At 40.3% G+C, this 13178-nt stretch overlaps 1 protein-coding gene across 2 annotated transcripts in view; it reads left to right on the top strand.

Moving 5' to 3' along the window:
* Nucleotides 1-13178, top strand: part of LOC131803065 (probable serine/threonine-protein kinase DDB_G0272282) — a 63169-nt gene that overhangs the window by 14317 nt on the left and 35674 nt on the right. The window contains exon 2 of one of the 2 annotated variants that reach the window (XM_059123990.1): nt 9863-9953. The exons of the other annotated variant lie outside the window; for it this stretch is intronic. Coding sequence (XP_058979973.1) covers nt 9863-9876 — 14 coding nt within the window. The 3' untranslated portion in view covers nt 9877-9953. Of the gene's footprint in view, nt 1-9862; nt 9954-13178 lie in introns of those variants that run through there. 2 annotated transcript variants of the gene reach the window in all.

Here is a 13178-nt window from a genome sequence, read left to right as displayed (position 1 = left end):
AAATATGCTCGCTCAATTTGGTGAACCATGGGCATGGAACTAAACCCAATACCCCCTAATTTGCAGGTAGATTCTTAATGGATTAATTACCTGAGTTACTAACCGCACAGAAAAAGCTGAGACTTGGCAAAATATTGAACAATAGTTCACAATGAGCTCACTAATTCTTCACTAGCTTACCAATGGTTCACTAACTAGTCAATGGTTCACTAGCTCACCAAAGGTTCACTAGTTCACCCATGGTTCACTAGCTCACTAATGGTTCACCAGCTCATGAATGGTTCACTAGTTCACCAATAGTTAACTAGCTCACCATAGGTTCACAAACTCACCAGAGGGTCACAATTTCTCCAGTGGTTCACCAGCTCAGCAATGGTTCACTAGCTCACAAATGGTTCACTAGCTCACCAATGGGTCACAAGATCACCAATGACTCACTAGCACACCGTAGGTTAACCAGCTCAACAATGGATCACTAGATCATCAGAGGTTCACTAACTCAACAGAGCTCAACAAAGGTTCACTAGCACACCTATGGTTCACTAGCTCACCAGAGGTTCACTAGCTCACTAGAAGTTTGACATTTGGTTAAACTAGTTTATCATATGTGAGTTAGTGAACCATTAGTGAACAAGTGAGTTAATAAAATATTGCCAAGCCAATGAAACACTAGCGATAAAGTGGACTATTGACATGTCAGAACCGTTGAAAATCGGTCAAAAATTATGTGAACTTGTGACTTAATGTTAATCTATTGAACCATTAATGAACTATTGAACATTAGACTCCTAGTGGATCTAATATATATATATAAAAAAATGGGAGTTTTTGTATCGGGTAGACTAGTGAATAGTCCTGGAGTTAATTGACTACAATGGAAATCCAGATACTGAAATTTTTAAAACCTGGAGAACTAGTGACATTTTGTTGAACTAGTGAATTAATTTGTGAGCCAGTGAACCATTGGCGAACTAGTGAGTTAATTCCCAGCTGGAGAATGATTTCGACGTTAGTAATTGTTAAGTTTATAAGATATTGGAAAGCTAATGTTTCACGGGCTATAAAATGGACTATTGGCATGTCAGAACCATTAGTAGACTGGTAGTTAAACACTAGGTGAGCTTGTGTTTCAATTGTGCGTTGATACTAATCTATTGAACCCTCAATGAACTATTGAACGTTAGACTCTTAGTGGATATACTATATTAAAAATTGAGAGCTTAGACACCGGATGGGCTAGTGAAAAGTCCCGGAGTTATTCCACCACAAAAGAAACTCAGATACTGAACTCTTATAGAGTTTATAAGATGTGGTGAACTAGTGACACTTTTTTTGAACTATTGAATCATTTGTGAACCAGGGAAACATTGGGGAACTAGTGAGCTAGCCCAGCTAGTGAATAACCGGAAAGTAAGTAATTGAACTTGTGTTGTTAATATTAATCTATTTAACCCTTAATGAACTATTAAACGTTAAACTCCTAGGGGATATACTATTTAAAAATTGAGAGTTTATACACCAGGTTGGCTAGTGAAAAGTCCCCGAATTATTTGACTACAAAAGAAACTCAGATACTGAAACATCTGGTGAACTAGTGACACTTTTTTTTGAACTATTGAATCATTTGTGAGCCAGTGAACCATTGGTGAACTAGTGAGCTATTGTCCTACTAGTGAATAATTTGAATTTTAATAATTTGTGAGGCAATAAAATGGTGATAACTCAATGAATCACTGGCTTATTGCGAACCATTAGTGAATTATTGATCCACTGGTGAATATGGAACCATAGAACCTAATGAACCATCAATGAATCACTGACCATATGGCGGAAATTTGCGAATTATTGAACCACTGGTGAATATGGAACCGTATGACCTAATGAACCATCGTCTAGCTTTGTAGTCAATAGAAAACTGGATAAATTTGTGAATCGGTGGATGATTTTATATTCATATATTGTAGCCTTAATGAGAATTAGTGAATCATTTCAAACTATTGAACCCTTGATTAGCTGTTGAATCCTTGGAGAGCTAATGGACATTTTAGCGATCCGAATAAATAAATTGGCATCGGTTAGTCATTTCGATCTCTACGTTTGCAGATAATCAATTCTACCGCATAAACCCCAGCCAGAAAGCACCTGGATTTCTACGAAAGCGTAAACATGTCATTAGCTGGCGCAGAACATCTGATTATCCCGTGAGCATCTTTCTCCACCATCCCTAATTCGAGAATACGAACAAAACAGAAAAGAACAATATTATTCCGTGGAACAAAAAAGTAAAACAAAACAAAAAATCAACCATAACAAATCAAAGAATAATCTCTTCAATTCCCACCCCTTAAAATGTGACGAACAATTGAAACGTAGCTCCACAACAAAAATCTGCTGCGGATGTTCTTTAAAAATCCCGACACAACTACTGCTTGTTGGGATTTTTTTCTTTTGCCGTTCTCTGCTCGTCGCTGATCGCAGAACACCAATAAACTTGTGATTATTGTTATTATAATCAAGGGAATAACAACAACAACTGAGCAATGATTACGACAAGAACGATGATGATTGTGACTCTGCGCTTAGCTGGATGATGGTTCTTTTCTTTCTTTCTTTTTTCCTGATATGATCTGATTCTAAAGACAGACAGTCAGCCGGCCATTCGCCGTCGTCGTTAGGGCAAAGGAAAGAACAAAAATTATGACGACACAGACTCAGAAAATCACCACCGACATCTGAATGGCGGGGATTATACCAAAGTGCACACACCCGGTTTTGTTGTTTTTGTTTTCGGTTTTTTGTAGCGATTGTGGATCTGTTCGTGTGTCTGTAAATATATCAGTTGTGATTTTGATGTGCTTGTAAATGATTGCAAAAATTCTGCTGATCTAGCATTTAATTCAAAGAAATATAAACAATGGAGCTGGAATGAGGAATTGAATGAATTTTTTATTCCGATTTTGAATTTTTTGAATTTTGGGTTATCTGAAGATCGGAAATCAAGTCACTAGCTCACCAATGTTTCACTAGGTCACCATAGGTTTACCAGCTCATCAATCTGTTCACTAGCTCACCAATGGTTCACTAGCTCACTAATGATTCATAGGCTTCTCAATGGTTCACTAGGTCACCGATGGTTCACCAACTCACCGATGGTTCACCAGCTCACCAATGGTTCACTAGCTCACCGATGGTTCACTAGCTCACCAGAGGTTCACTAGTTCAACAGAGTTTCACTAGCTCACCAGAGGTTCACTACCTTACCAGAGTTTCACTAACTCACCATAGGCTCACTAGCTCACCAGAGGTTCACTAGCTCACCAGAGGTTCACTAGCTCACCAGAGGTTCACTAGCTCACCAGAGGTTCACTAGCTCACCATAGGCTCACTAGCTCACCAGAGGTTCACTAGCTCACCAGAGGTTCACTAGCTCACCAGAGGTTCACTAGCTCACCAGAGGTTCACTAGCTCACCAGAGGTTCACTAGCTTACTAGAGGTTCAGTAGCTCACCAGAGGTTCAGTAGGTCACCAGAGGCTCACTAGCTCACCAGAGGTTCACTAGCTCACAAGAGGTTCACTAGCTCACAAGAGGTTCACTAGCTCACCCGAGGTTCACTAGCTCACCAGAGGTTCACTAGCTCACCAGAGGTTCACTAGCTCACCAGAGGTTCACTAGCTCACCAGAGGTTCACTAGCTCACCAGAGGTTCACTAGCTCACCAATGGTTCACTAGCTCACCAATGGTTCACTAGCTCACCAATGGTTCACTAGCTCACCAATGGTTCAATAGCTCACCAGAGGTTCACTGGCTCACCAGAGGTTCACTGGCTCACCAGAGGTTCACTGGCTCACCAGAGGTTCACTGCCTCACCAGAGGTTCACTAGCTCACCAGAGGTTCACCAGCTCACCAGAGGTTCACTAGTTCACCATAGTTTCACTATCTCACCAGAGGTTCACTAGCTCACCATAGGTTCACTAGCTCACCAGAGGTTCACTAGCTCACCAGAGTTTCACTAGCTCATCAGATGTTCACTAGCTCACCAGAGGTTCACTAGCTCACCAGAGGCTTACTAGCTCACCAGAGGCTCACTAGTTCACCAGAGGTTCAGTAGCTCACCAGAGGCTCACTAGCTCACCAGAGGTTTACTAGCTCACCAGAGGTTCACTAGCTCACCATACATTCACTGGCTCACCATGGGTTCACTAGCTCAATATAGGTTCACCAGAGGTTCACTAGCTCACCAATGGTTCACTAGCTCACCAATGGTTCACCAGCTCACCGGAGGTTCATTAGCTCACCAATGGTTCACCAGAGGTTCACTAGCTCAAAAATGGTTCACTAGCTCAAAAATGGTTCACTAGCTCACCAGATGTTCACTGCCTCACCAACGGTTTACTAGCTCACCAGAGCTTCACCAGATCTTCACCAGCTCACCAATGGTTCACCAGCTCACCAGAGGTTCACTATCACACCAGAGGTTTACTAGCTCACCAGAGTTTCACTAGCTCACCAGATGTTCACTAGCTCACCAGAGGTTCATTAGCTCTCCAGAGGTTTACTAGCTTACCAGAGGATCACTTGCTCACAAGAATTTCACTGGCTCACCAATGGTTCACTGGCTCACCAATGGTTCACTGGTTCACCAATGGTTCACTAGCTCATCATATGTTCTCCAGGAACTTTTAAGTTTTTAGAAGAGCGCTGAGATAAAGAATCCCAATTCTACCCCCCTTTTCCTCATCAGCTTAACTAGGCTCCACCATGTTCATCAAGGTTTCATTAACACAATAAGGTTTTATTACCCCTTCCATGGTTCATCAAAAGTTCACTACGTCACACAAAGTTCATTATCCAGCAATCCACGTAGCAAACTTGATCTTCATTTCAAAATAAATCCCTTGGCTTAACTCTACCCTTCCATCTTCTTCTCCTATTCCACACCTCTTCCTTAGCGTTATCATCATCGTCATCCTCTACTACCAACACCGGTGCCGCCTTTTGCGTTGTGCTCCAGTTTGTGACGTTTATCTCGAAACTAGTTATTCCTAGTTCGTTGCTGTTTGCTTTTGTTAAAGTTCTTTAAACTCTACGGCTACGACTTGGGTTTAAAGTCCTCCCTGGTTGTTTTTTGTTTTTCTTTTTTTTTTGCTATTGCGTCTGCTACCATTTTGCCTGCCAACTTGTCCCAGGAACTCGTTTCAAGAGGGATTATCATCGGAGTAAACAAAATACAACTTCATAATGTAATAATCTCAATAAACAGACGCCTTTCTTAATCGCCAGCAGAGATTTGTGGCAAGTTACCGCGGTTATGCAAAAAAAGTGAAGCGAAGCTACGTCAAAGATTTCCACGTTACAGATAAAAACACATCATTCGAGTCTTACGAAAATCCAGACAAATGAACGGACTTAAGTAAATGTGTGAGTGTGAATGTGTGTTGGGATGTGGTGGTTGCGGTGTGGAGGTCTGGCGTCCATCTCCAGTGGCCGCGCATTAAGTTGTCTGTTTTCTTAACACTTTATGTGCCAAGCAACCGGGCCTGGTTGGTGGTATCACATCCAGCCCCCCTCCCTCCACTTCTTACATTTATTTCTTGACAATTAATGTTGGATATTCGCTAAAAACTAGAAGAGAAGAAATAAGAAACAGGAAGTGAAGTGTTTAGTTTTTTTTTTATGTTGTGACTTATAGAAAGGTTTGCTGATTATTCGCTTAGTCATTGTAGTACCATATGGTGAATGGTTGGCAGTGGTGGGTTAAAGTGCAATTAATGATTTTTTCTTTCCGCCGTGGTGGAGAAAGGGAAATCGATAAAATTATAGCAAAATCCCTGAGAGTATTGGGAGCTGAACTAGCTGTTAGACTGGGAAAGGAAGTGTGGATGTGGAATGTGCGGAAGTGAGTACAGATTTTGTGGGAAGAAAGTTCGTTTGTGATCGAAAATTTATTAATTTTTAATTGGAGGTATAATAGTTTAGATTAGGAAGGATGAGGGTTTAACTAGCTCACCAGATGTTCATAAGCTCATCAGAGGTTCGCTAGCTTACTAGAGGTTCGCTAGCACACCAAAGGTTCAATAGCCTACGAGGAGTTCACTAGCTCACCAGAGGTTCACTTGCTCACAAAAACTTCACTAGGTCACCGGAGGTTCACTAGCTCACCAGGAGTTCATTAGGTAATCACTAGCTCACCAGAGGTTCAATAGCTTACAGGTGTTCACTAGCTCACCATAGGTTCAATAGATCACAATAGGCTCAGTAGGTCACCAGAGGTTCACTACCTTTTCACAGGTTCAATACCTCACTACATAATTAATAACTCACGACAGATTTACTAGCTCACCGGAGGTTCACGAGCTCATCAGGTATTCAAAAACTCACCTGAGGTTCACCAGCTCACCAGAGGTTCATTAGCTCACCAGAGGTTAACTAGTTGAACAGAGGTTCTTCATTGGCTCACCAGAGGTTCACTAGCTCACCAACGGTTCACTTAGCTTACCATGGGTTCACTAGCTCACCGAATGTTTACCAGCTCACCAGAGGTTCACTAGCTCACCAGAGGATCACTAGCTCACCGAATGTTTAGCAGAGGTTCACTAGCTCACCGGATGTTCACTAGCTCACCGTAGGTTCACTAGCTCACAGGAGGATCACTATTTCACCGGAGGTTCACCAGCTCACCAGAGGTTGACCAGCTCACCTGAGGTTCACTTGTTCACTAGAGGTTCATTGGCTAACTAGAGGTTCGCTAGCTTACCAGAGGTTCACTATCTCACCAGAGGTTGACCAGCTCACCTGAGGTTCACTTGTTTACTAGAGATTCATGGGCTCACCAGAGGTTCGCTAGCTTACCAGAGGTTCACTAGCTCACCAGAGGTTGACCAGCTCACCTGAGGTTTACTTGTTCACTAGAGGTTCATTGGCTCACCAGAGGTTCGCTAGCTTACCAGAGGTTCACTAGCTCACCAGAGGTTTACTACCTCACCATAGGTTCACTAGCTCACCAGAGGTTCACTAGCTTACCAGAGGTTCACTAGCTCACGAGAGGTTGGCCAGCTCACCTGAGGTTCACTTGTTCACTAGAGGTTCATTGGCTTACCAGGTGTTCACTTAGCTTACCATGGGTTCACTAGCTCACCGAATGTTTACCAGCTCACCAGAGGTTCACTAGCTCACCAGAGGATCACTAGCTCACCGAATGTTTAGCAGAGGTTCACTAGCTCACCGGATGTTCACTAGCTCACCGTAGGTTCACTAGCTCACAGGAGGATCACTATTTCACCGGAGGTTCACCAGCTCACCAGAGGTTGACCAGCTCACCTGAGGTTCACTTGTTCACTAGAGGTTCATTGGCTAACTAGAGGTTCGCTAGCTTACCAGAGGTTCACTATCTCACCAGAGGTTGACCAGCTCACCTGAGGTTCACTTGTTTACTAGAGATTCATGGGCTCACCAGAGGTTCGCTAGCTTACCAGAGGTTCACTAGCTCACCAGAGGTTGACCAGCTCACCTGAGGTTTACTTGTTCACTAGAGGTTCATTGGCTCACCAGAGGTTCGCTAGCTTACCAGAGGTTCACTAGCTCACCAGAGGTTTACTACCTCACCATAGGTTCACTAGCTCACCAGAGGTTCACTAGCTTACCAGAGGTTCACTAGCTCACGAGAGGTTGGCCAGCTCACCTGAGGTTCACTTGTTCACTAGAGGTTCATTGGCTTACCAGGTGTTCGCTAGCTTACCAGAGGTTCACTAGCTCACCAGAGGTTTACTACCTCACCAGAGGTTCACTAGATTACCAGAGGTTCACTAGCTCACCAGAGGTTCTCTAGCTCACCAGAGGTTCACCAGCTCACCATAGGTTCACTAGCTCACCAGAGGTTCATTAGCTCACATAGGTTCACTAGCTCACCGGAGGTTCACTTGTTCAATAGAGGTTCATTGGCTCACCAGAGGTTCACTAGATCTCCGTAGGTTTAATATCTCACCCTATTTGCACTACCTCACCAGAGGTGCACTGGCTGCTCACCAGATGTTCGCTAGCTCACCAGACGTTCACTGTCTCCCCAGAGGTGCACTGGCTGCTCACCAGATGTTTACTAGCTTACCAAAGTTTTATTAGCTCACCAAAGGTCCACTAGCTCACCAAAGGTCCACTAGCTCACCAAAGGTTCACTAGCTCACCGAAGGTTCACTAGTTCACCAGAAGTTCACTAGCTCACACCAGAGGTTCACTATCTCACAAGAGATTCACAAGCTCACCAACGGTTTACTAGCTCACCAGAGGTCCATAACTCAGAAGCTCTACAAAATTCTACGGTTCAATTTATGGTCCAATTTTGTTCTTTCGATTTGGAGCTGAACTTTTTCACAATGAACTCTTCATTGCATCCAAAATTCTCTCTCCAACAATGTTCGCCAAAATATTGAACCCTTTGAAGAACATTAAAAACAAAGACGATTAATTTTATTTGGCAAATAAATTGTGAACTCGTGCCGAATTATATTCGGCTAACTGTTAACAAATTTATTGCCATCATCCATACAGAGCGATGCAGTCAGGCAGTCCAAAGTCCACCCACAAATGAGCGATGAAACTGCAAAACCAGGCAACAAATGAAGAGGCAACAACTTTTTCCACATCTCTGCCACAATCTCCATTTCAAGTTGTGGGGGGGATTACAGCGCCCCATCAAAGTATTAGTGGCCATAACAAGTTAATAACTCCTAAGCATTTGCAGTTAGGGGAGGGTAAAGTGATCGCGTACAACTCAGAAAACAACTGTTGCATGCAACTGAAGTTTGAGAAAACCAGCCAGGAAATCGGAGAGTAGCACTTCTCCTCCTCTTACCACTCTTCTAAAACTCTTTGGGTTTGTTTTGGTTGCGATAATTTGATACCAAACCTCCACAGCTCGTAAAAGCGAGCCCACAAAAATATACCGGTTGCGGCCACACAACTCTTTTTTTCTCTCCATGTTGTTGTTGTTGGTGGTGTTTGTACAACAAAATCTGTTAAAATGTTGACTTTTACTGATGATTCATCCAGTCTAACAAAAAGCGCCAGTTAACCAGCCAGCCAACCAACCAATTCATCCAGTCATCCATCCTCCTCAGCATGGAGTTTTAGATATCTCCCCCCTAACGCTTTACCCATACCTCTCACTCTCCCCCTCTCTCTCCCCCTCTCTCTCTCTCCCTCTCTCTCTCCCCCTCTCTCTCTCTCTCTGCGTCTTTTGTTTAGCCAATTTCTGTAAAGGAGTTACAGCGAAAACGTTTTTACCACAAGTTATACATATGGCTTGGCTTGGCATGGCATCGCATGGCAAATGAAGCAAAAATAGAAATAAATTGTAAAAAACAATAAAAGTACCAGTAAAAAACACAGCACAGCACGATTTCATAGAATTGAAACTGGTTTCCAAATCACTTTAAGTGGGTTAAGTTTATGGTAAGTTTAGGCCAACCAAGCAGCCGACCATTCAAACAACCAGCAAACAAAGACTTGGAGAACGCGCCAAAAGTGAGCCCAAATGAAAGTTTTATTAGCAGCGAAAATAATAAGAGAGAATAATATCATTTGAGGGAGAGAGAGAGAGAGAGAGAGAGAGAGAGAGAGGAATTAAAAGAGAAGGAAATAAAAGATACGAATATAGGAAAAAGTTTAGAAAGAAAACAGGATTTTAGAAAAATATATTTTGAGTGAGAGAGAGAGAGAGAGAGAAAGAGAGAGAGGAATTTAAGTGGGGAGCTATAATAGATATAGGAAAAGGCTTAGAAAGAAGTAGAGCTTTTAGAATAAAATCTATATTTTCAGTATTTTAAAAATCTCTAATTAAACATATCTTCTTTATTTCTTCTTTCAGGTACGTATGCGTAATTTGGAATATCGAATAACTTATGGAGGAGGTAAAAAATAGAGAATAGTGATACTAAAATGGTTGTTAAATCCAAGATACATTATGAAAGAATTCTTTATTTTTTTAAATTCTAAAAAAAGACTAAAAAATATAATATAAAACCTCGGAGCATAATATTTTTTAAAAACCCACTATAGGTTATAAGAGCCTAAGCTATATATTTTTTAAATCAATTATTGGTCACTAGCAAATCCCAGCTACTTCGCCAGTAAAAAATTCCAACTTCAAATTTTTGATTCGTTCCAACAGTCCGTGTTGACCTTTTTATACCCTCCACCATACCATGGAGGGTATATTAATTAATTAAATTAATTATTATTAATTTGTCATTGCGTTTGTAACTCCTCGAAATACTCATATCAGACCCAACAAAGTATATATATTCTTGATCAGCATAAAATTCTATGCCGATTTTGCGATGTCCGTCTGTCTGTCTGTCTCTCTCTCGATCGAATTAAGATAGAAGGCTAAAATTTTGCACACATGTTATTTTTTTCCTGTAGGCAGGTTAAGTTTGTAAATGGGCCATGTAGGTCCACGTTTTCATATAGCCCCCATATAACGGTACCTCCCGATATTCGGTGTTTTGATTATTTTAGCGACATTATTTACCGAAATTGTTTCAAATTTGGTATTTGAAGTTCGAAATAGATACTACAGCCTAAGACAGAAAATTGTCTGTGCAGGTCCACGTCTTCGTATAGCCCCCATATAACGATAACTCCCTATATACGGTATTTTGGTGATTTTAGCGACATTATTAACCAGAATTGTTTCAAATTTGGTTTTTGAAGTTCGAAATAGATACTACAGCCTATTACAGAAAATTGTCCGTGCAGGTCCACATCTTCGTATAGCCCCCATATAACGATACCTTCCTATATTCGGTATTTTGGTGATTTTAGCGACATTATTAACCGGAATTGTTTCAAATTTGGTATTTGATGTTCGTAATGGATACTACAGCATATAACAGGAGATTATTTGTGCAGGTCCACGCCTTCGTATAGCCCCCATTATCACGGCTGCTCCCGATATTCGGTATTTTGATGATTTTAGCGATAATACTACAGTCTATGACAGAAAATTGTCTGTGCAGGTACACGCCTTCGTATAGCCCCTCATATAACGGTATCTCCCGAAATTCGGTACTTTGTTGATTTTAGCGCCATTATTCACCGGAACTGTTTAAAATGTAATATTTGAAATTCGTAATGGAAAGTACAGCATATGAGAGGTATAGCCCCCATATAATGGTACCTTCCGATATTCGGTATTTTGATGATGTTGATGATGCAGGTCCACGTCGTCGGTATTTTTAAGATTTTAACAGAATTTTTTAACTGATTTTATTTATTTATTTTTTTTTGAAAATTGTCAATTTCTTTCCAAGTGGTGAAGTTCGCCTCGAAATTATAGGTTTTTTAATGGTTTTTTTTTATCCAAAAAAAAAAAAAAACCTGAGCTCAGAGGCTACTTGTTTTTTTTCTATAGAAAAAAATCGTAGTACTGCAGGCAGCTATTTTTGTTTTTTTGGTCCATGGACTGTTTTTTTTTTTAGAAAAAGAAATAATTGTCGTTCCCATGAATCATTTTTTCCTGGCTTCCAGTAGCAGTAGCTTTTTCCTGGCTTCCAATTGAAGTGGAGTTCGGGCGAAATTATAGATTTTTTTAATGGTTTTTTTACCAAAAAAAAAAAAAAACTCGCATGAGCTCAGAGGCTACATGTTTTTTTCTATAGAAAAAATCGCAGTACTGCAGGCAGCTATTTTTGTTTTTTCTTTATCCATGGACTGTTTTTTTTTAGAAAAAAAAATTGTCGTTCTCCATGAATCATTTTTTTTCTAAATCCTTCGGGATCATGGTTTATTTTTATTTTTTTTTTTGAGAAAAAAAAAAGTTACCTGGCTTTAAGTAGCTGGTTTTCTTTCCATGTAGGAAAATTTGCTCAGCCCGTTTCATTTATAGAGAAAATCCGCAGACTTTTGTTAAATAAAAATTTGATAATTAAGTTTTATCCAATTGAATTTCTTTCTATTGAAAGTTTTTTTTTCATTTGCTCCCTTGTGTGAATGTATGAGTTCGTTAGAATCTGAAAGCTATAAGGTGCGTTTAGATAGATTCAAACGATTTGTTTACCTCAAATACTAGCTAGAATCCCTGATAAACAATTATTTTAGTATTGTTTAGAAAAAAATCTACTTTTTGATGGGTTCCACGAGCCATTTAATTCATTTTACACCTTTTTTCTTCCGTGTTTATTTACCGGCAATTGTTTGGATATCAAAAAAAAAAAAAAAAAAAAACCAAAGCCAAAGTGTATCGACAGAAAAACATTTCCAATACGAAAGTTCATTTTTCCGAACACACCCATAATTTTGATTAGTTTTCTGTTGCTATGCTTTAGAATATCCCCCTCTTTTCACTTGGCCAAACCCCCCACCCGATGTTGTTCCAAGTTCCCGGTGTTTGATTTGTAATTTAATACTTCAATTTAAATTTTGTTAATTTATTTTCCTCGCTTTGCTTTGCTGGCTTTGTTCATCAGTAAAAAAAAAATAATTTTGAAAACCATTTGCTATGGTTCTTTTTTCATTTATTTATTTATATTGTTCATTTGATTTGTTGTTGTTTTGGTCGATTGCAAATTTGAAAAATTTTATTCGGGTGCCTTCTCAATGATTGATTGCTTTTTATTAATTAATTTGCGATTTATTGCCACACAAAAATTTAATTGGTTTTAATTGGAAAGTGACGGAGGGGAAATTTTCCAAAATTAGAAGATCAATGGGTTTTTTTATTCGTAGAAGACGAGAGGGTTCTGCGTTCGTGAAATAAAATCCGTTTAAAAATCCGTCCCTGGAGACGTCAAGGAAGTGGACGGAAGAAAACAGCAACATCAGCTGAAATGGTTCGAAAAGTAAAGAAGCGACTTGACCGAAACCCGCGTCGCTGTGGCTTAAAAATGTTTCGTGAGTTGAACATATCGCGATATTCCATTCGGTAAATATTGAAAAAATGAAAAATGAGCTCGGGGTAAAGCTATTGACATTCCAAAAAGTGCAAAAACTTACACCGCAACAGAAAGAAAATAGACTCAAAAGAGCTAAAGACTTGCTTCGCTTGGCCGAAAGTGGTGAATTGCCGAATTTGGTTTTCTCCGTCTTCGATGAGAAAACATTCGTTGTCCAGCAGTTTGTAAACAAACAAAATGATCGTGTTTACTTGCCAAAGAGGTCAGCTGAAAATGTGCAACTTCGGT

The sequence above is a fragment of the Musca domestica genome, unplaced genomic scaffold (assembly GCF_030504385.1).
Source record: "Musca domestica strain aabys unplaced genomic scaffold, Musca_domestica.polishedcontigs.V.1.1 261, whole genome shotgun sequence".
In the NCBI taxonomy this organism is placed as follows: domain Eukaryota; kingdom Metazoa; phylum Arthropoda; class Insecta; order Diptera; family Muscidae; genus Musca; species Musca domestica.
Note: the sequence above shows the minus strand (reverse complement) of the source record. Positions and strands in the feature narration are given on the sequence as shown.